Genomic DNA, 22,275 nt, shown 5'->3' with positions numbered 1-22,275 from the left:
TCCAGTCCATTTTAGTCATACTAGGGATGTGGAATCATAGATATCTTCTCTTAAGACTGCTGTAATTGTCTGTTTCCTGTTATCTGTACAGTTTTTCAGATGTTTGAAATTCAGAGACGTTTTCCTAAGTTGCAGAAGTTAGCATTTAGAGAAATACTTCTACTGCTGCGTGACACAGCAGAGATTTGAAAGCTTACCAATAGCAACTTCAAACTTCAACTCTGTGCAGTGTATGGTATCTTGAGCAGAAATCTGTATTGCAGAAACTGAACCACATAAGTAATCATGCCCTGGAAAAAGCCGCTTCTGAAAGACAGAAAACCCCACCAAAATGTAACATTTCCCTTTGTTGTTTTAAATTGGGCAGATATCCGCATGGAGCAGTGTTACCTGAAATGGGACGAAGATGAATGCATTCAGTCTGTACCTGGCAAATTTCGTATGGATGCCTGCTGTTGTGCTGTGGGTGCTGCCTGGGGCTCTGACTGTGAAGAGTGTCCAAAGCCTGGCACAAAGGAGTATGAGGCTCTGTGCCCCAGAGGTCCTGGTTTTTCTAACAGAGGAGATATTCTAACTGGCAGACCATTTTATAAAGGCAAGAATTAATTATTATCTAAAAATCTAAAAATTGTATGTACGTTTCAGTGACCATTCTAATGAGATGCCAGGGTTTGTATCTGTTACATACTTGAGATGAGACATACTGTAAATATGTTTGCCTTACAGAGCTGGCACTACAGGTGGAAAACCTACTGCTTGCATGTTCATCTGTTCATCCTTCTCAGTTATTTCTCCTTCCCCAGCCCTGACTGGTGTCTCCTGCTGCCCTGACTCCTCCTTTCATGCCAATAAGAAGGAAAGAAGGAAAAGGAAACTTCCATTACATATATAAGCATATAAATACAAAAAGAAGTAAATAAATATTTAAAATATTTGAGCCTTCTTTCTTTTTTTCTTTTTTTCTTTTTTTTGTAGATATCAATGAGTGCAAGGTATTCCCTGGTATGTGCATGAATGGTAAATGCAGGAATACAATTGGAAGTTTCAAATGTAGGTGTAACAGTGGGTTTGCTTTAGATATGGAGGAAAGAAATTGTACAGGTAAGTCTTGCATTTTCTCTGGCTTTTAAAGGAACTTGTGATGGTTACATAGCTTAGTGATCTGGGAGCTTAATGTAATTTATTTCCTTCAATTTCTAATCTGTGGTCAGAGCGGACAACTGTTCTTTTCGTTTTAGAAAGTGATTCTCTAATTAATTTGACTTTCATTTGGTACACGGACATTAAGAATCTGTTAAATTGGTGCTCAAAGTGCTTGTCATTCTGAAAAATTAATAGTCACCAGTAAAGCTAATTTCAACGTTTTAACTTACAGATTAACTCACTTTCTTCTTACCAGATGAACTGAGAGACTCCAGTACTGATTATTTTTCATTTAGATATGGTAACTAAGCACATACAGAAATACCTGTGCAATTCTGACAGCAGTATGAATTCAAGATTTAATTTAATTGCATTTAATTTAAAAGTTTAGTATTTTGTTATTTACTGCCTAGAAAGCTGAAATGGAAGATAAGTGTGATAGTTTCCCGATTATGAGAAACTGGATGCCTGCATTGTGGGTGGCTCTGTGTTGAAAATGAAGGAGGTTTTTTTTTCCACACAGGATCTGAGAGAGTCTAAGTAATATGAAGTGTGGGTGGTAAGGCATGTTAACTGAGGTTGATCTGGATGTTAATGTTGCCCTAACTGGTGATTTCCTTGTTTTTATAGTGACTGCACGGATGAGAAATGCATTTAACTAACTTTATTTCTAATCTAACAAGAAAAGGTCAAAAAAATTCTCTGTACAAAAGTTCATTTGGTTCTGTTTTTCACAGAAAGTTTATTCTGATTAAAATGTTCCACTGAACAGTAACAGAGACAAAGATTTTATTAAGTGGGAGACTTTTTGTTCATTTGTTTTATATTAGCAACAAAATATTTTATAAAGCCTGTAGGAAGCCACACATTCAGTGACATCCCAGGCCCGCCACATGGATTACCATTCTACACCTCTGCACATCTGTGTATGAGAACTGATCTTATACCAACATAAACCTGTTGAGGGGAGTAACAAGGCAGAGAAGATTCTTACATGTGGTGAAAAATGAACCACTTAGTCTTTGATTCTTTCTTTTTTTTCTTTTGTTCTTTCTTCATTTCTTCAGTTAAGCTTCCATTTTCCTTCTTTTCTTGGGTTACTCCATTGCCCAGGTCACCATTGTAGAACAGACATATTGATGCCTTTCTCTGCTATTTTATTCCTTGCTTCCCAGATTTCTTGGATGACAGAACCAGTCCTGTGCCCTATCCCCTTGGTCTAGTATCCTTATTGTTTCAAATAATTTTAAACTTTTATTCCTTGTACGGAGCTCATGTTTTCTTATTAAATAAAAATAATTGTGAATGAGTTGTGGAGATTGTAGAGAGGAGGGCATGAACTGATGGAATTGTACGCTAGTTCAACTCAGAAACAGTGGATGGGCAGTAGAATAAGAAGTGTGTCTAAAAAGATGCGAGAGACAGTAAATAATACACTGTCCAGTCCTTTCCAGTCCTCTTTTTCAATAGCAGTCTGCTTCACTGGATCATATCTATGTTACAAATTCCTGCTCAGATTCCTGCCTTTCTACCAGTGTGTTTTACAATGAATCCTTCCTTCTCTTTTACCTTCTACGAACCTGGTATAGTTTTCCAGTGAAAGTATCTGTCATGGAGACTAGATCAATATATGCCCCTGACAGGGGGGCAGCAGGCCCCTGGGTCCCCCCTGACTCCACAAAATGGAAAGGAAAAGGGAAAAGGGGTAGGGAGATGGGGGCTGGGCTCAAGGAAGGAAAAAGCAAACAAACAAACAATGGCAACAATCTGTGGAGGAAAACTTATTTACTAACTATGATATTGGAATACAATATAATATAATGTAATTGAAATTGAGACTAATAAATCAATTAAAATAGGGAAGAGAGTTCCTGAGACTGAGTCAAACTTGAAAAACTTGGTATGGCTAGGAAAGCACCTTCCAGCACCCACTGCCAGGCAGTAAGAGAGCGCCCCACATGGAAGGGCCAGATCCCATGACTTCCGTAATGTACAGGGACAGGTACCTGGACCTGGAATTGGAGCATTAAGACTTTAATTCCCAGTGCACTACATGATGTTATGATGTGGAATTCTGAAAACCAAAAATCACAAAACCATGACAGTATCATTCAAACTTAGTTAATAAAATACACATGCTACAAGAAACTAGTGAACTGTAATTCTTGCTTTCAAGTGAGCTACTTCGATTTTAAATGCAAAACTTCTTGTAAGCTTATAATGCTGTTACTTGAGAACTGTATTCATGAAAAGCAATTTAATGTCAATAGCAGTGCATTCCTGGGTGAAATGGTGCCTGGTAATAATGACTTAGAATTTATTACAATTAGCTTCCTTAGAAATATAGCTTTAATTTACACTTAATGGAAGCCTACTTGTTACTTAGTGTATAGCTGAGAACTCTAAAGTCATTGCATCATGAATCTTCCACAAACTTTTTCACGTAATCAGATCATTTTAAATATTAAATGAATAACATTTCTCTGAGTTATGTACTACATACGATTTTCTTCTAACTCATTTAAAATGACCATTTTTTGTGAAACGAAGGATCATTTTGAACTCTGATTTTTCTACCTTTCCATTTACTGTAATATAGATATTGACGAGTGCCGGATCTCCCCAGACTTATGTGGAAGTGGTACTTGTGTTAACACTCCTGGAAGCTTTGAGTGTGAGTGCTTTGATGGTTATGAAAGTGGGTTCATGATGATGAAGAACTGTATGGGTAAGTGTTGCCAAGATGAGCTAAGTCCTTCCATTTACTGTATACTTGTACTATACCAGCTATGCTGCAGTGAATGCTTCATATGCATAATTGCTGTGACTTCTTGGAAAAAAAACGCATGTTCAATAGATAGGAAGGATAACTGAACTATGCATACAGCTTTGCTTGTTCTTTTTGCTGATGACATTCACATATTTCTATATAGATAATATACATTGTCAATGACCATTCATATAGTTTCAGCAGTGACTAATGAGGTATTGAAATATACAGCTAAGAATAAAAGTATTTTGAAAGTAGTATGATTTGTATTTCCTTTATACTATTAGGACTTAAGAAATTCTGAAAGTATTTCCTGAAAACCCACATATCTTTAAATGGTCAAAACTTGTAAGAATAGATCTGAAACAACAAATGCTGATAACCATCTTACAAAAAAAAATCTGATGTTAACATTCTGTATACACCATATAAAATTGAAAGTTTGAGATTTTGATCTTGGTTGAATGCTCTTCTCCCTAAATAAGTTCAGTTTTATGGTCGTGACTCTAAGACCTAACTTTCTGTTGATGAAAGGAGCAAATCATTCAAATTCTCAGCAAAGACTCCTGAAACAGAATCACCTTTGAAGATTGTCCAGTCCAACCCCTGCTGAGTGCAGAGTAAACTAGAGCAAGGACCATATGCAGTTGGATATTGAAAATCTTCAGGGATGGATACTGCACAGTCATAGAATCAAAGAATCCTTAGAGTTGGAGGGGATGTCTGAAAGCCATCTAGTTCATCTTCCTTGCAGTGAATGAGGACAAACACACTTGTTCAGGTTGCACAGGGCCTGATCCAGACTCAACTTGGAAATGTCCAGAAACAGAAGGATGGAGTTTATGCCACGTATCTAGGTAGTCTGCTCCAGTGCCTTACCATCCTCACTGTAAAAGACTTTTTCCTTATATCTAATGTACTCTCTTTAAGCTTGAAACTGTTTCCTCTTGTTCCGTCACCATAGACCCTGCTAAAGAGACTGTCCCCTTCTTTCCTGTAACTCTCCTTTAGATACTGAAAGGCTACTCTCAGGTCATCTTGCAGCCTTCTCCAGGTTGAACAGCCCCATCTCTCTCAATCTGTCCACGTGGGAGAGGTGTTCCATCTCTTGGATCATTTTTGTGCCCTCCTTTGGATGTGCCTCAGTAGGTCCACGCCTCTCCTGTACTGAGGACTCCACACCTGGATGCAGTACTCCAGGTGAGGCCTCACCATCGCAGAGCAGAGGGGCAGGATCACCTCCCTTGATCTGTTGGTCATGCTGCTTTGGATGCAGCCCAGGATATGGTTGGCTTTCTGGGCTGCAAGGACACACTGCTGACTCCTGTCCGGCTTCTCACCCGCCTGTACCCAGGTCCCTTTCAGCAAGATTTGCACTCTATCCTTTCATCCCCTGGGTTGTATTGATAGCGGGGGTTGCCTCGTCCAAGTGCTAGACCTTGCATTTGTCTTTGTTGAACTGCATGAGGTTCACCTGGGCCTACAGCTCAAGCCCGCCTAGGACTCTCTTGGTGGCATCCTGTCCCTGTAGTGTGTCAGCTGCGCCCCACAGCTTGGTGTCATCAGCAAACTTGATGAGGGTGTACTTGACCCTATGTCAGTGTTACTGATGAAGATATTAAAGAGTATTGGTCCCAGCACTGACCCCTGGGGAACACCACTCATTACTGATCTCCATCCAGACGTTGTGCCATTGACCACCACTTTGTGTACTAAATTCAGCTGCCAGTTCTTTGTCCATCTAACAGGCCACTCATCAAATCTCTGCCTTTCCAACTTGGAGAGAAGGATGTTGTAGGGTACCTTGTCAAAGGCCTTACTGAAGTTGAGATAGGTGACATCAGTGGCTTTTCCCTTGTCCATATCTCTCAGATACTTGTTCTGAGCATCCACCAGGTAAAAAGTTCCTTTCCATGTTTGAACAGAATTTCCTGTCTCAATTTTGTTCACGTTTCTTTCTTGTTCTGTCAGTGGACACCAGTCAGAAGGTAGCTTTGTCTTCCTTACCCTCACCATAAAATATTTATACACACTGATAAGCCCTCCCAAGCCTTCTCTTCTCGAGACTGAACATTCACAGGAGTCTAAGCTTTTCTTAAAATACATCTGAAATTCTATCCCATTTCTAGTGATTCTCCATGAAGCTTTTTCCAGTATATCCATGTCTGTCTTGTACTAGGGAGCCCGGAACTGAATGCAACACTTTAGATATGGTCTTATCCTTGTTATGTAGAGATTAAGGCTCACCCCCTTCAGTTTTCTGCTGGTACAATTCCTGACACAGTCCAGGGTGCTGCTGACTGTCAGTGCAAAAGGCATGTTGCTGGCTCATGTTAAGCCTGCTGGGATCCCCACGTCCCACTCTGCAAAACTATTTTCCAGTTGGCCAGTCCCCAGCCTGTCCTTCTGAGTGTGTTCATTATATTCCAGGAGCAGAACATTGCCATTGTTTGTTTGTTTTGTGAGTTTTCTGTTTGCTTGTTTCTCCAGCCAGTCGAGATTCCTCTGAATGGCAGTACAACTATCTGATGCGTGAACTACTCTTTCCATTTTTCTATCACCCGCATACTTCCTCAGGATGCACTCTGACCCATCATCCATGTCATTAACAAACTTATTTAACAGTATTTGTCCCATTATTGACTGCTGGAAATATACCACAAGGAACCTATTCATATCTGGACTTTGTGACGCTATCACAACCCTTTGAAGCTCCTGGTTCAGTTTTAAGTCTACTCCACTATGCCCTTATCTAGTTCCTAATTCATCAGTTGTCTGCAAAGGTCTTTGGGAGGACGGTGTCAAATGCCTTTCTGAAGTCAACATAAAAAGCATCTGCTGCTCTCTCACCCATTGATGTAGACATTGTTTTGATGAAAACTGTCTTGTTGGTCAGTTACGATTTTTCCTTTGAAGTCTCTGTTAACCATGCCATATTGTTTTCATTAGTATGTTTAGAGATGACTTCCAAATTGAAATGTTCTCTGATCTATCACTTTCCCAAGGATCAAAATGGGGCTGAATGGCCTGCAGTTCTGTGGATCCTCTTTCTTACCCTTTTTGTAAAATGGATTTCCTCCCATACTAAAGATTCTAATCTCATTGCCATAACTTTTCAAAGATGATCCATAGTGGCCTCACAGTGACATTGGTTAAATTTCTCAGCAATTGTGGGTATGTTTCACAAGGTTCCATGGACCTGTGAATGTTTCATTTGTTTAAAAGTTCCCTAACTTGATAATGTCCCATCAAGAGTAAGTCTCCCTTATTTTAGACTTCAGTGCTGATTTTAAGTCTCAAATTCCTGAAAGCAAATATTGGGGAGGATGTAGGCCAAGACAGTTTTGAATAGAATCATAGAATCATAGAATCACAATGATGGAAAGGATCTACAAGATCGTCTAGTCCAACCGTCCTCCTATCACCATTACTATCACTATCAAACCATATCTCAAGACACCTCATCCAGACAAATATATACCTTCTGCCAGATGTCCATTGTCCACATTTCCTTTTCCTCATTCTGTATTGTCTGTATTTTCTCTTATCTTCCTTTTGGCAATGATATACTTGTAGAAGACTTTCTTTTTGCTTTCATATTGTCCCTTGCCAGGGTCAGACTGTGATGGAATCCCTGCATACCCAAGCAGGGCCTCTATATTCTTCATAGATCACCTGTCCCTTCTTTTTGTGCTCCCGACTGACCTTAAATATGTGGTTCTAAGGCCCCCATGCAGGCCTCTTGTCACCATTGCATGATTTCCTGTACACTGTGATGCTTGAAGATACCAAGAATCACCGAAAAGTCATTGCCTGAATTACAGCTTAACATAACAAAGAAGCTAAACCATGGAAACCTTCATGAAAGACAAGGTACAAATGCAGAGGGTGAATACTATTTGTTTTCTGTAAAACAGATGCAGGGAACCAAGTTGTCAGATTAATAAACAGGGTAAAAAAAATAAGAAAAATGAATTCTTGAGGACCTTTTGCAGAAAATAAGAAAAGGAAGGAGTAGTTCTGAATCAAGACATCTTGGAACTTTGAAGATGGTCCAAACAGGAGTATACCAAGAAAGAAGTTGGATTCTGTCATCAGTCAGTTTCTCCCTTAATGTGAATAACCTGCAAAATCCTGTGATGCCTTAGCTAATCTCTCAGGCTAACAAAACGTAACACTAGTTTAAATCTATTTGAATGAAAGTCTCCCATTTCAAAGAAGGCTAGTTGTAGTTCTTCCTTGGAGTCCAAAAGTATAACTGCATCCTGCAGTCATAGAAGTCTTTTGTTTGTAATTCTTTCTATCTGTAGCCTTGGCTGTATTTATCAAATTTGAGAGTCAAATTCTCAGTTTGCATTGTAAGTAGTAGAAAGTATGTTTCTCTGCCACATATCCATATAAACAGTAGCTCTCAAACTGAACAGCAGTTTAGTTAAAAGTTTGCATGCATGTCCCCTTACTTGCAATTCATGGACAACAATTTCAGTGCATACATAAATACATATCTTGTTCAATTTAAAAAAACTTTTTGAAAAAATTATCATGTTAACACATTGTTCAAAATAATAACCATCTAAACAGGTGCCTTCTTTTCTTGTTTCCTACTTCTCTTAGAATAATTAATTTCAAATGATATATTTTTCCCCAATAAAATAAATTCAATTCACTTTAGAGTTTAGTAATCTGTAGTATTTTGTTTGCCCTGTTACATAGAATGAGGAAAGGAGTAGTGTTGCTTGAATTAAACTGTTGTTTCATGTGTGAACTCCTGAACTTGACACTTCCAGGCTCTGACAACTGCCTTTCCCTTTTTTTGATCCTTATTAATGAATTTTTGCTTACTTATCATGATTTATTTTCAGATATTGATGAATGTGAACGCAATCCTCTACTGTGTAGAGGTGGCATATGTGTGAATACAGAAGGGAGTTTTCAGTGTAACTGTCCTGTGGGACATGAGCTGTCACCATCACGTGAGGAATGCATTGGTGAGTTTCAACTAAGAATAATAGTCTTCATCTTTCTGAAAAGAGCAATATTTTGTACAATGTGTTACTGGCAAAGATGTGACTGCAGAATACTGTGTATGGATTCTTGATCTTGGAATACCTTCAAATAAAATGAGTACCTTTGAATTAAAGCCTTATAGCAGACCCTATAAAATCTCCAGTGCCCTTGGCACTGTTGACTTCAAATTGAATTATTTTACTAGGCCTTTAGGGTTTATTAAGCAACTGAAAGGACTGTACTTCTCATGTTAGCTACTTTCAATTAAAAGACATAAAAGTACAAAGTGAACCTTGTTCCTACAATAACAAAAAGTTTTTTTGACTCTGTGGTGATATGCAGCTCAGCTTTTTGCACATGATCTTCTAAAAAGTTGGGGGGAAAAAAGTAAAAGCTGTAAAGCAGGTTGCCTGTTTTGTCGCTGTGTTTGATGCATAGTCACTGCATGAGATGGCTTAAACTCCAGCAAATTGGAGTACCATGCAGTTGCTGAGGGTCAGTATTCAGCATGTGCTGCTGTTAATATTCCCAGACAAGAGGTGAAGAAAATAAACATTTGGTTATTATACATGCTGTATTTGATCACTAGACCTGATATACAGAGGTGCATACCTTGAACTGGAAAATAAAAAGAACAAGAAATTGAACATGTTTGAATTCTGCTAGTTTAAAATGTTATTCTTTATCCTCTTTCTTGGGCATTTGAGAAGTTATAGTCTGCATTCTAGCTAGTAAGTAATCAATATAAATTCTTCTTTTCCAGATGTAAATGAATGCTCACTAAGTGACAATCTCTGCAGAAATGGCAACTGTGTGAACATGGTTGGAACATACCAGTGTTCCTGTAACTCTGGATACCAAGCCACGTCTGACAGACAGGGCTGTGTAGGCAAGTGCCAAATACCTTCAACTGTACATTTTTACTGCCACGTATATTATTTCATATGGCTTTCATACTACGTTCCACATGTCTTTTGCACTTATTTTAACAACTCCAGTAATAAATGTGAACAAAAGCAGCACAGCAGCAACTAAAAGTAGCTACTTTCTACATATGAAATGCAGTTGAAAGGCGAAAGGTTGAACAAAATGTAAATCATGAGAGTGCAATATAAAAACTAAAATCTAGAATTGTGGCAAACCCATTCATCTCCTAGGTAAAATTGCAAGATGAAGTGACTTTTCCTTATGAAAGTGGACTTACTGTAACTAATGTTGCTTCCCCAGATATTGATGAATGTATGATAATGAATGGTGGCTGTGACACCCACTGCACTAACTCAGAAGGCAGCTACGAATGTAGCTGCAGTGATGGCTATGCTCTAATGCCAGATGTCAGGACATGTGCAGGTATGTTTTATTATCTTCATTGGATTTCATTTAAAACGTATTGAAAGTTAAAGCATTTGAGCCAATATGAATATGGTTCGGAAGTCTGCACCAGTGTGAGAGAACTAGTTTTACTTTTATTTCAGATATTGATGAGTGTGAAAACAATCCAGATATATGTGATGGAGGGCAATGTACTAACATTCCAGGGGAGTATCGCTGTCTCTGTTACGATGGATTTATGGCTTCTATGGACATGAAAACTTGTATTGGTAAGTATCTGTATGCAGTGAAGGTAATGCAAGTCTAAAAATTGTACAGCTTACATTTTGGGATTTTCTGCTCAATCCTTGAAAACAAGTTTTGGAATGGTACCTAAATTGTAGAAAACGAAAGATCTGTAGGTCTTTCTTGCCACTGTATAAATGTCAGGAAGGGTATAAGAAATATTGAGAAAACTCTAGGCGTGAATCAAGTCCTGTAAATCCAAAAATAGGATTGATGTAATCACAGTTGTGGGATTTATCTAGAGCACTATGACTGAGAAGACAATTTTGGGTGCCCCAGCCTTCTATTGTAACTCTTTTAAATACTTTAGTTTGTGCTCACAACTACAGAAAGGTATCATGCATGATTATAAAGGAAATCAAAATAAAAGTATTTCTTCAGTTTCCGTTAACGTGTTTAGTTAGGTGTTTATATGAAGCCACCACCTTTTATATACAATGCTTTATTTATTTTAAGATGCTTGGGCTATGTTACTTAAATACTTAAATCTGTCCATTAAACCTTTCAGTAGTCATTTTAAACAAGGGCGCCTAGGTGTACAGACAAACACATTGAGGAAAAGTTAGGTTACGTAATGTCAAAGCTATTCTAGAATTACAGAGTATCCCAGGTTAAAAGGGACCCACAAGGTCACAAGACCGACCCCTGGCTCCACACAGCACCACCCAAAATCCAAACCCTGCATCTGAGAGCAGTGTCCAAACATTCCTTGAACTCCAGCACTGGGGCCGTGCCCACCGCCCTGTGCATCCCGTTCCGTGCCCACCGCCCTGTGGTGCAGACGCTTTCCCTGACCCCCAGCTGCCCTCCCCTGACGCAGCTCCATGCCGTCCCCTCGGCCCTGTCGCTGTCACACACAGCAGAGCTCAGCGCTGCCCTCCGCAGCGCTTTGTTGCAAGGCCTCGTTAGCCTCAAAGAAGTCAGCAGCTTCTCCTAGCGTGCTTCTGACATTTTTACCTGAACAATGGTTTTCCAAAATGAAAAAGTGTGCTTTTAGGTGACAGCAGTATGTAACTAATAATAAATTTATGTGCACTTACAGATGTGAATGAATGTGATTTGAATTCCAACATTTGTGTGTTTGGGGAATGTGAGAACACTAAAGGTTCCTTCATTTGTCACTGCCAGCTAGGATATTCAGTCAAGAAAGGAACCACTGGATGCACAGGTAATGCAAATTTCCAACATATATATCATGGTGTATACATATCTTACTTGGCTCTAAGGTAAAATAAATGCCTAAGTGCGTTCACATGCAAGCGAGGTTGTTGTTTCTTCATAATAGTAAGTGTAGGAGTCTAACTGTTGTATGTGTCAGTATGTTTCCAGGAGTTTGAAAAGGTGTACTCCTTGACTAGTATCAGTATGGTTGAAGAGGCCTTGTGGTTGGTTAATGGCAGTTTTAAAGGCAAACTTGTTCTTGTATAAACTGAGGGAATATCTACAGTATGAAACTTAGGTTGCCCAGGTGCATCTGCATTTGTGTTAAAGTATTCTATCTGAACTATTTGTCATGCATACTTAAGGTACTCATGTCAACTACAGCTGCAGGAAATGACCCAGGAGTCTAAGAAAAAGATCAAAAGGGAAAACAGTAGAAGAATGAAAAAGAAAGCAGTTATGTTAGAGGGAAAATAAATGCCTTCCTTTATTCCATGCTAACAAATTTTAAAGAATCAGAGTAGTTCCGTTTCAAACCGTGCAACGTCCTATAGTAATGTATTTTCCTTTGCAGACTGGGTCAACTCTGTTGAAGCAAGCGAAGTTCTTCCAAAATTACTTTTCTAGGGAGGTTGACAGAATTCCTCTCATAATTTTACGTTTAGGAATTTACTCTGCATCATTTTTATAAGTAAAATAATTCCTGTAACTAGAATGTGCCTCTCACCCACAGTCTGTTAGACATTTCAGCATGTTTAGTATATCTGTAAGAGAGCTTTAATTTTACACTAAAATGGAGCTGTAGGAAATCAACCTAATTTCTTCATGTTTACAAAAAACATGTTAAAAGCATATTAAAAGTACAATTGAAAATACAGATATAACTATTATTAAGCTATAATACAAAGCCATTTGCTTAAATTATTATATGGTTTTGAAGTCTTATTTTTTAAAAGATTGTAAAACTGCACTCTGGGAATGAGCAGCATCTAAGAGCATCTGTGTAATATTCTGGTGCTCCTGATTGTAAACACTGATAGTTTATTTTGTGCTTGCAGATGTGGATGAGTGTGAAATTGGTGCTCACAATTGTGACATGCATGCCTCATGTGTCAATGTACCAGGAAGTTTTAAATGTACTTGCAGAGAGGGTTGGTTTGGAAATGGCATTAAATGTATTGGTAAGTATATAGAAAACTAAGGTTTTCTCTCTTTCTTGTTATTTTATTAATGATGCATGCAATCGAACTATGAATACCTCATTAGAAGCAAATATTTGTTTTTCTCTCAGCTGCACTCTGTGATTAGATGAACGTAGAGGATTCTTAGCTTTCAGAGATTTGGAGGATTTTTTTTTTTCCTCAAAAGCCTGCCTGTGTATCATTCTACTGAATTAAATAGGTATTTTACAAAGTTAGTATGAAATGTCCAAAATGTGCAAAATATAAAATTCAGTCAAAAATACAACTGAGTTTGTTTTGTGATTTCCTGCCAGTAAGATACTATTTCTGTTACTTAATGCAACTTTTTTGTATTAATCCTATGGTACAGGCCTATCAGTTGATAGGCCTAATATAAGGCAGATTAGACTCAGCATATGGGAAACTTAATTCTACTTTTCTTGGCCTACTGCAACCAAATCATGTCCCCTTGCCTTTGCTTTTAACTTTTGTATGTAAGAGATTGTAAAATTTACCTTTTTTGCAAAACGTTTTTGAAACTGTGGAATCAGAATTTCACATATGAATTAGACTTTATTGGTGTAATATATGAAAGATAAAATATTGTATTATGACATTTTACTGTGGATTTTGAAGCTAAGTCTGAGGAAAAAAAAAAGGCTCTATGGTTTTTATTGTTATCATGTAATAAAAATTTGTGAAGTTCAACTAGGCAAATAAAAAGTCCTATTTGAAGGGATTTAGAAAAAAATTCCAGCAGCATCCTTGTAGTTAAAATAGCTGCTGAATATAGAGTGTTCTACCAGGAGACCCCTCCGCAGACAGCCACTGATGGGCGAGGCAGAATATCAAAGTAGCTGTCAAATTTGTTGTAGCATCTATTATAGTGTGATACTTATTTCTGACTTGCATGTCATTCAACTGGATGGTCACTAAATCAAGCTTTAATTGCTCATTAGTGTCAGGAGAATTGTCTTTTTCTTTCTTTCCACTTTTTTTTTTTTTGTTTCAAATCCAAAGGGACACCTAAATTGGTAAGAAAGCTTGCATTGAATTCCATAAGATTAGGCTGCTTTTGTGTTCTAATAATTGAGAAGAGTCATCAAATGTGCCAGCTTTTGACTTCACCATCTTTGCTTTACGGTATTTTATTGTTTTCTTTTTTAAGTCACTTCGATTGAAAGCTTTTTAACAGGATAACACTGAAGCAGTGGTGTAAACATTTACACTAATGAATCAGTCGAATTCCATCCATTGATAGGATGTTCTGTGTTTTTTTAGCTTGACAGTTTCATGAAAGTATTCTGTCTTTTGTATTAACACTTGTAATTTTTTGCCTCTGGTGTGCAGATCTTGATGAATGTTCTAATGGAACACACCAGTGCAGTGTGAATGCTCAGTGTGTGAACACACCAGGGTCATACCGCTGTGCCTGTGCTGAGGGATTCACAGGGGATGGATTTACCTGCTCTGGTATGTACTTTCTGTGAAAGCTGATTTGTCTCTGGCGGTTTCTGTTGTGTGGAAACTTAGAAAAATTAGACTCAACCCCAAACACACAGTAATATATTTTAAAATCAGTATTACTCCCATCTGCTGAGGAAATGCTCACAGAGGTGGCTGACTGTTGTTTAGGAGTGTGTGCAACACTAAATACACTGGGACTTGTTTGTTGAGTGAACTTCCTGTGCTTCTTCCTCCACAGCAAATAGGCATTTGCTCTTTCAGAAATAGTTGAAAAACTTTGTTATGTCTGCATTTATCTCACTTCAGCGGACAATGAGAAAGAGCCCTGCATCCCTAAACCTCTAGGTGGGGACTGGGGTGACAAATCCCTCCCCGCTGTGAGGACAGAGCAAGTCCGAGACCGCCTCATGAGACTGAATGTGTCTATGGGGCCGGATGGCGTGCATCCCAGGGTTCTGAAGGAGCTGGCTGAGGTGGTTGTTCTCCATCATTTTTGAAAAGTCGTGGCTGTCAGGTGAGGTCCCGGATGACTGGAAGAAGGGTCACGTTACTCCCATTTACAAGAAGGGGAGCAAGGAGGATCCAGGGAACTACAGGCTAGTGAGTCTCACCTCTGTGCCTGGGAAGATCATGGAACAGATCCTCCTGGATGACATGCTCAACCACATGAGGGATGGGCATGTCATCCATGACAGTCAGCATGGCTTCATCAGAGGAAGGTCATGATTGACCAATCTGGTGGCCTTCTATGATGGAGTGACTGCATCGGTCAACATGGTTGAAGGAAGGGATGCCACACAGAGGGACCTCGAGAGGCTTGAAAGGTGGGCCCAGGTGAACCTGATGAGGTTCAACACAGCAAAGTGCAAAGTTTTACACTTGGGCCGGAGGAGTCCAAGGCATCCCTACAGGCTGGAAGGAGTGGTCCTTGAGAGCAGCCCTGTGGAGAAGGACCTGGGGGTCCTGATAGATGAAAAACTTAATATGAGCCAACAGTGTGCTTTTGCGGCTCAGAGGGCAAATGTTATCCTGGGCTCCATCAGAAGAGGGGTGGCCAGCAGAGACAGGGAGGTGATTGTCCCCCTTTACTCTGCTCTTGTGAGCCCCATCTGGAATACTGCATCCAAGTGTGGAGCCCGCAGTACAGAAAAGACAGGGAGCTGTTGGAGAGGGTCCAGAGGAGGGCCACAAAGATGATCAGGGGACTGGAGCACCTCCACTATGAGGACAGGCTGAGGGAGCTGGGCTTGTTCAGCCTGGAGAAAAGAAGGCTGCGGGGTGACCTCACTGCAGCCTTTCAATACCTAAAGGGAGCCTACAAATAGGAGGGGAATCAACTCTTTGAAAGGGTTGATATGTGTAGAACGAGGGGAAATGGTTTTAAGTTGAGGAAGGGAAGATTTGGGTCGGACATCAGGGGGAAATTCTTTACCCAGAGAATGATGATGTGCTGGAACAGGCTGCCCAGAGAGGCTGTGGATGCCCCGTCCTTGGAGGTGTTCAAGGCCAGGTTGGATGGGGCCCTGGGCAGCCTGGTTTAGCATTAAATGTGGAGGTTGGTGGCCCTACATGTGGCAGGGGGGTTGGAGATGACCTCCTTGAGGTCCCTTAGAACCGTGGCCATTTTGTGATTCTGTGATACTGTGATTTCAATTCATTGGTAGCTGTTTGCTATTAATAGCGAACACTGTTTGGCTTGCAGTGTTTCACAGTAACCCTAAATTTAGATAATTATGTAAAGCATAAGGATTTTTTTGTAGAACATGACTGTCTAGGCATTGAATTACTGTGTTTTATCACTTAAAGTGGAAGATGCAACAGTGTCTACGCTCTAGAGTTCTAGTATGCTATGCATGCAGTCAGCAAATTTGAAGGTTTGAAGGAGTGCATCTGAACAGTAGTAAAATACAAAGAAATTAATGTGAATGTGTTCGTAATTAGCTAACTGGCTTTAGACCAAAAATAAATTTACACCTTTAATGTAAGATCATCTGATTGGCATTGGGAGTTTTTTTATTTCAGAAGTATGATCTTCTAATTTTACTTGTTTGTATGTTTCACATTTGTGGTTAACTTTAACACATATTATTAAAGCTAATAGTACTGAACTGAAAACCTTGCATTATTACAAAAATTTAAATTCTCATGATGAAAGAAGACTCTTAGCTGATTAAAAGGAGTCAATTTAGAAATTACATTAGATTAGCTTTTCTTTGTTCTTACAAGTTATCTTCAGGTAGAAATATTTTATATCAGCCAGTACCCAGAAACATAGAGTGGTAGTGTAAATTTTTTTATATTTTGAAGGATTTTATTTTGAAGAAAGTTTCTCTCTCCCACAGATGTTGATGAATGTGCAGAAAATATTAATCTGTGTGAAAATGGACAGTGTTTGAATGTCCCTGGTGCGTACCGTTGTGAATGTGAGATGGGATTCACTCCTGCCTTGGACAGCAAGTCATGCCAAGGTAAGCTACCAGTACTTCAGATTTATTTTCTGGGTTTGGATTGGCAGCTATAAAGCAACAAGAATTGCTGGAAGTACCTCTGCCTGGAACAGAATATGCAGCATGAACTTGACATATAAAAGTGATTTCTTCAAGTAAGAAAGTTTCTGGTCATGGCCCAAAAATCTAAGTGGAGTTTGGCTCTGTAGTTTTCAAATTCATGACTATTTTTCTTTGTTTTGTTGCTAGTGAATAGTATGTTGAAAATCCTACATTAATCACTGTTTTCATTAATGTGTTTACTTAGTGAAGTTTGTATTTCCTAAGTGACTTCATTTTTTTTTCCAGAAAATTTAGAGTGGGCAAATCACCCCTATATTTGACAAGTCTGTAACACTCCTTAAAATGTATCCTGGAGCTTTTTTTAATTGTCATGCATTCACCTTCAGTATTGTACCAGATCATCTAAAGCACACAAATTATTCTCTCTCTAACCCAGTTCAGTTTCTGTTCCCTGTTGTGTTCTTGGATCCTTTTTCAGATTAATGTGAAAATTGTGTATTAGAGAAATTCTTTGTAACTAATTCTCCAAAGCTTTTCAACTTATTTATTCTGTAATGGCAAAAAACTATTAACTTCTAAGAAAATTAAAATTTATAATGAGACATTTAAAACAGTCTCCAAAATGTAGTCTTTAAAATTCAGTCAGTAACTTAGCACATCCACATATGCAGGAGTACATGTACAAAAGAGACTTCTGCCATAAGCTTCTGAAAAATCAGCTACTCAGTTGTTCTAATTAGATCAATTACATTGACAACATATTATTGATTGTCTTATTTAGTTAATTTCTCAGTGCAGCTCAGTTGCCAATTCAAAATTAAACCAGTGTTCTAATAAAAATCCCCAAATACAAACTATCTAATCAGTATTTTGAAAAGAATATATTCTAATTTTTGGGACAGCAGGTTATGAAATTTTGGCTTTTCATTTGGTCCACAATGATGCACTGAAAAAGAAATGGAAGATTCTGGAAAAAAATCTTGGAATATTATTGTGATTCCAGTAAAAGTCTGGAAGTGTTACATAGGTTAATCTGTACAATTTGAGAACTAAATTGTATGAATTCTGAATACTTCAGAATTCTAAAAAAAAGAAAAAATTGGTATATTATTGTGTTCCTTTGATAAGGCGACCCCTTGGCAAATTTCTTCAATCAGTGGATAAAATCCAAGTCCTGGATATAGTGCAATAATTGTAATGTAAATAACTGATTTAATTTCGACAGAAATTAGATGTTCATGCATTCCCTTCTCAATGGCGCAGTCTTTTCTGTACCTTTGCTAACTTTTATCATAACACTGTGTTCTTGACCTAATTTGGAAGTCATCTCATGGCTGTACTCTCAACAGCACTTAGAAATCTTCCTTTAATGACTAGGTTAAATTAATAGAGGTCTGTTGGATATTAAACATTTATCTTAAATTTCATTTTTCTGTAAAAATTGATCCCTTCTTTCTCCCTTCTTCCTCTCAGAAAGTCACTCAATCTCATATGGTCTTGTAAAGAGGCATTATATCACTTCTCAACCTTTGGCTAAGGCAGACATGCCAAGTTCATCACTGACATTTTGTTACTCTGATCATTTTAATATTCCTTTGTTACATGTCTTCCAGTTTTAGCTCATCACTCTTGAACAGAGCACTGTACCCAGAACTCCAAATGAAGATTCAGCAGTTCGTTGTAAAATTATATAAATGCTTTCTGCTTTCCTGTCCGTCCTTGCTAAAAATAGCCCACTAGGTCATGCTAGAGCTGCTGAGCCCTTTGCAATGTTGCTTGATTTTGGCTGCTTAGGAGTCTTGCTATCTGACAGTACCTGCAGATTTTTTTTTCCTGTTAGTTGCTTTCAGCTCAGAAGTTACATGTGTCTCCATTTACATTTTGCAGTATAGTACATTATTGTAAATACTTATGAGGTAATCATATGTAACTTTCTGGTTTTAATATATTCCTTCAGATATCGATGAATGCTCCTTCCAGAATATATGTGTATTTGGTACCTGTAATAATCTACCAGGAATGTTTCATTGCATCTGTGATGATGGCTATGAACTAGATAGAACTGGGGGAAACTGTACAGGTATATTTCATCTGTTTGTAGATATGTTAAGACTAAAATATTTTTTTATTGCACCAAGTAAATTGGAATGAGTTCACAAAACATGCATTGTATTCTCTTGCAACAGTACAAATGTATTTTTTTCCCTGCTAATCGCACGCTATGAAGTCATTAAAGAACGGATTAAAACAATTGCTTCTTAACTGTAGAAAAATTATTAACACATAAATTGTTTGAAGAATTATTAATAGTTCTCTCCTTCAATTTTATTTAGCAATAACTTGTATTTGAAATTTTCCTGCTTGTTTTGCCTTAAAATGTAAAATGTGTCTTGTTTTCCGTCCAGTGAATGGATTTATGAATGTAGCCTTCCTATTTCAGATATTGATGAATGTGCTGATCCCATTAACTGCGTTAATGGTCTTTGTGTAAATACTCCTGGGAGGTATGAATGTAACTGTCCTCCAGATTTCCAGCTGAATCCTACTGGAGTGGGTTGTGTGGGTAAGTAAAAGCTACCCTGAAGTATTACTGTAGAAAAAAATTAATAATTATGTGTTGTATGGATACTAGATATATCAAACAATAGTAGTTTTGGCCTCTGTTCAAAGGCAGGGTGGCTGTTCTGCCAGCGTGAGGATAGCAAGATAGAAAAATAATGACGGAGTCATAGAATCCTCAGGTTAGAAAAGACCTTAAAGATCATCAAGTCCACCCATGACCTAACCATACTACCCTAACTAACAACCCTCCGCTAAATCATGTCCCTGAGCACCACATCGAAATGGTTTTTAAACACATCCAGGGATGGTGACTCAACCACCTCCCTGGGGACCCTATTCTAGTGCTGATCCTACTGTAGTTTATGTAGTTCTCTCTGGCTTAGTACATATATAATGTGAACTTTCATTACATTTTCCAATTTCATTACATTTTCCGCTTCATATAGGACTGTCATGTGATCCTGGAAAAGCTTTTTAGCATATAATTTGGAAAACAGCATTTTTATTTTAATACCTTGGGAACTCAGTTTTGCTTAAATTAGTAATTACAACTCTTTCCATTTTCTGATTATTTACAATAATATTTATTTGCCACCACATTATGGCACCACCAAAACCACCACATTATGTTGCTTTGCTGGATCCTGGAGGTAAGATCCTGTTTGAGATTTTCACCCTGTTGACCAATTTTGACCTGAAGAGTCAGTGGCACTAATGTTTGGTGGAGATCAGTAATGAGTGTTCTTCTCCAGAGGTCAGTGCTGGGACCAGTACTCTTTAAAATATTCATTAATTACATTGACAGTGGGGTCAAGTACACCCTCATCAAGTTTGCTGATGACACCAAGCTGTGGGGTGCAGTTGACACACTACAGGGACAGGATGCTATCCAGAGAGTCCTAGGCAGGCTTGAGCAGTAGACCCAGGTGAACCTCATGCAGGAGCTCCATCCCTTTGTCCCTGGAGACTTTGAAGGCAAGTCTGGATCAGGCCCTGGGCAACCTGAACAAGTGTGGATGTCCGTGATCATTGCAGGGGAGATGGGCTAGATGATCTTTAATGGTCACTTCCAACTCTAAGGATTCTATGACTTTTCCAGAAAATTTTAACCTGAAATTTTTGGAGAGGAAGAGAATGTATGTAATCTATTCCCATTGAACTGGAAATCTTCATTTCTCTCTCCTAAAGACTGTTTTTTAAATACATGCCTTAATATCTTTCTTCTTGTCACGGAGTTAACTAGATCAATCTATGCCCCTGACAGGGGGGCCCTTGGGTCTCCCACCAGCCCCACGAAATGGAATGGAAAAGGAAAGAGGGGTAGGGAGATGGGAGCTGGGCTCAAGGAAGGAAAAAAAAACAATGGCAACAATCTATGGAGGAAAACTTATTTTACTATGATATCGGAATGCAAAATAACACAATATAATACAATCTAATTGAAATTGAGACTAATAAATAAAATAAGGGAGAGAGAAAGTTCCTGAGACTGAGTCATACCTGAAAAGCTTGGTATGGCTAGGAAAGCACCCTTCAGCACCCACTGCCAGGCAGTAAGAAACCACCCCTCATGGAAGGGCCAGGTCCCATGACTTCTGTAATGTACAGGGACAGGTACCTGGAATTGGAGCATTAAGACTTTAATTCCCAGTGCACTACATGATGTTATGATGTGGAATTCCGAAAACCAAACAAAACTGTGACACTTCTTCAGTTGCCATTTGAGTCACACTTAACTTTGCTCATCTGTTGATTCAGTTTAAGTAATGAATTCCTGCCTCTGGGGCTCATTTCAGCATTTAACTAAGATCCTTATTCTTTTCTATACCCTGAGACCATGTGTAATTAACACACAAGCCCTGAGTTATTGTCAAAAGATTTGACTAGTCTCTGAAGAAACTCATGAGAATGAATTATCCTTCTGCTAGCTAATATGTGTTTTCCTAAAAAAATAAGGAGTTGTAACTCTACTTTGGAACCAGTTATTCCAATGACATCTTCAGCAGGGATCCTGTGGTTCCACCAGGAAGCACTCCACAGTTGGAAGGAAACTTTTTTTCCTCCAAGCTAAATTTAGCAACATCAAAATCACAAATGAGAAAGCAAGCTTTACCTCTCTGATGAAAACATATTTAAGAACTAAGTGAAATAAATACTGTCCTTTTGTTATTTCTATCCTAAGGAAACAGTACTTGGCCTCTTTCTGTGGTACTAAAAGACTCTTCTATCTCTCCTTTTCCTTATTTTTCCCAGCTTTAGTTCCTCAATGATTGTCTTTACAGAAGAGTAGAGCAAGCATGTTTTTATGTTCAGTTTCAGATGGTGACAGAAGTGAATGAAATCCTCTTGCATGTATATAAAATGAGTTGTAACCCTCAGATGCACATTTTCAATCTCTCTACAGTCTGATTTAATGATTCAGTTTTTGTTTTAAATGGGGCATCCAAAGCCTCTGTTTCTCTTGAAATATCATCAGAGTAAGATAACAGAAGTCCTACTCCATGGATGAAATGGTACGGTAGTGCTCTTGAAGAGATAAGGGCATCAAGTGCAAATAAAGACATCTTAGTTACACTGTTTTATGTGATTATAAACATTGCTAGGTTTTTATAGTTTTTCTTTTGTTCTTACTAGTAATATTTCTAGAGGGTTAAACAGATTAACAAGAGAAAAGGAAACACTGAGACATTAGCCATTTCAGTGCAGCCATACTACTTCTTGTTCCAGAGGTTGTATGCTTTGGATGTGTCTGCTTTACTGACTTAGGCAGTCCAAACGGGGAAGAGCTAAAGTTCAGTTCACTTGGGATTATTTATTGTCTCAGAACTGCAAGTCCAAATTACTTCACTAATTATGA

The 22,275-nt window shown here is 38.5% G+C and overlaps 1 protein-coding gene across 3 annotated transcripts in view; it reads left to right on the top strand.

Moving 5' to 3' along the window:
• The window catches only part of FBN2 (fibrillin 2), a 160,453-nt gene that overhangs the window by 100,008 nt on the left and 38,170 nt on the right, over positions 1–22,275 (top strand). For all 3 annotated transcript variants that reach the window (XM_042866234.1, XM_042866233.1, XM_042866235.1), the window contains 13 exons: positions 368–595; positions 976–1,101; positions 3,743–3,871; positions 8,776–8,901; positions 9,684–9,809; positions 10,148–10,270; positions 10,396–10,521; positions 11,580–11,705; positions 12,757–12,879; positions 14,230–14,352; positions 16,689–16,814; positions 18,814–18,936; positions 19,297–19,419. In XM_042866234.1, the coding sequence (XP_042722168.1) occupies positions 368–595; positions 976–1,101; positions 3,743–3,871; positions 8,776–8,901; positions 9,684–9,809; positions 10,148–10,270; positions 10,396–10,521; positions 11,580–11,705; positions 12,757–12,879; positions 14,230–14,352; positions 16,689–16,814; positions 18,814–18,936; positions 19,297–19,419 (1,728 nt within the window). The remainder of the gene's footprint in view (positions 1–367; positions 596–975; positions 1,102–3,742; positions 3,872–8,775; positions 8,902–9,683; positions 9,810–10,147; positions 10,271–10,395; positions 10,522–11,579; positions 11,706–12,756; positions 12,880–14,229; positions 14,353–16,688; positions 16,815–18,813; positions 18,937–19,296; positions 19,420–22,275) is intronic.

This window comes from Lagopus leucura, unplaced genomic scaffold (assembly GCF_019238085.1).
Source record: "Lagopus leucura isolate 7727_CA_CO unplaced genomic scaffold, USGS_WTPT01 Super-Scaffold_810, whole genome shotgun sequence".
NCBI lineage: Eukaryota > Metazoa > Chordata > Aves > Galliformes > Phasianidae > Lagopus > Lagopus leucura.
Note: the sequence above shows the minus strand (reverse complement) of the source record. Positions and strands in the feature narration are given on the sequence as shown.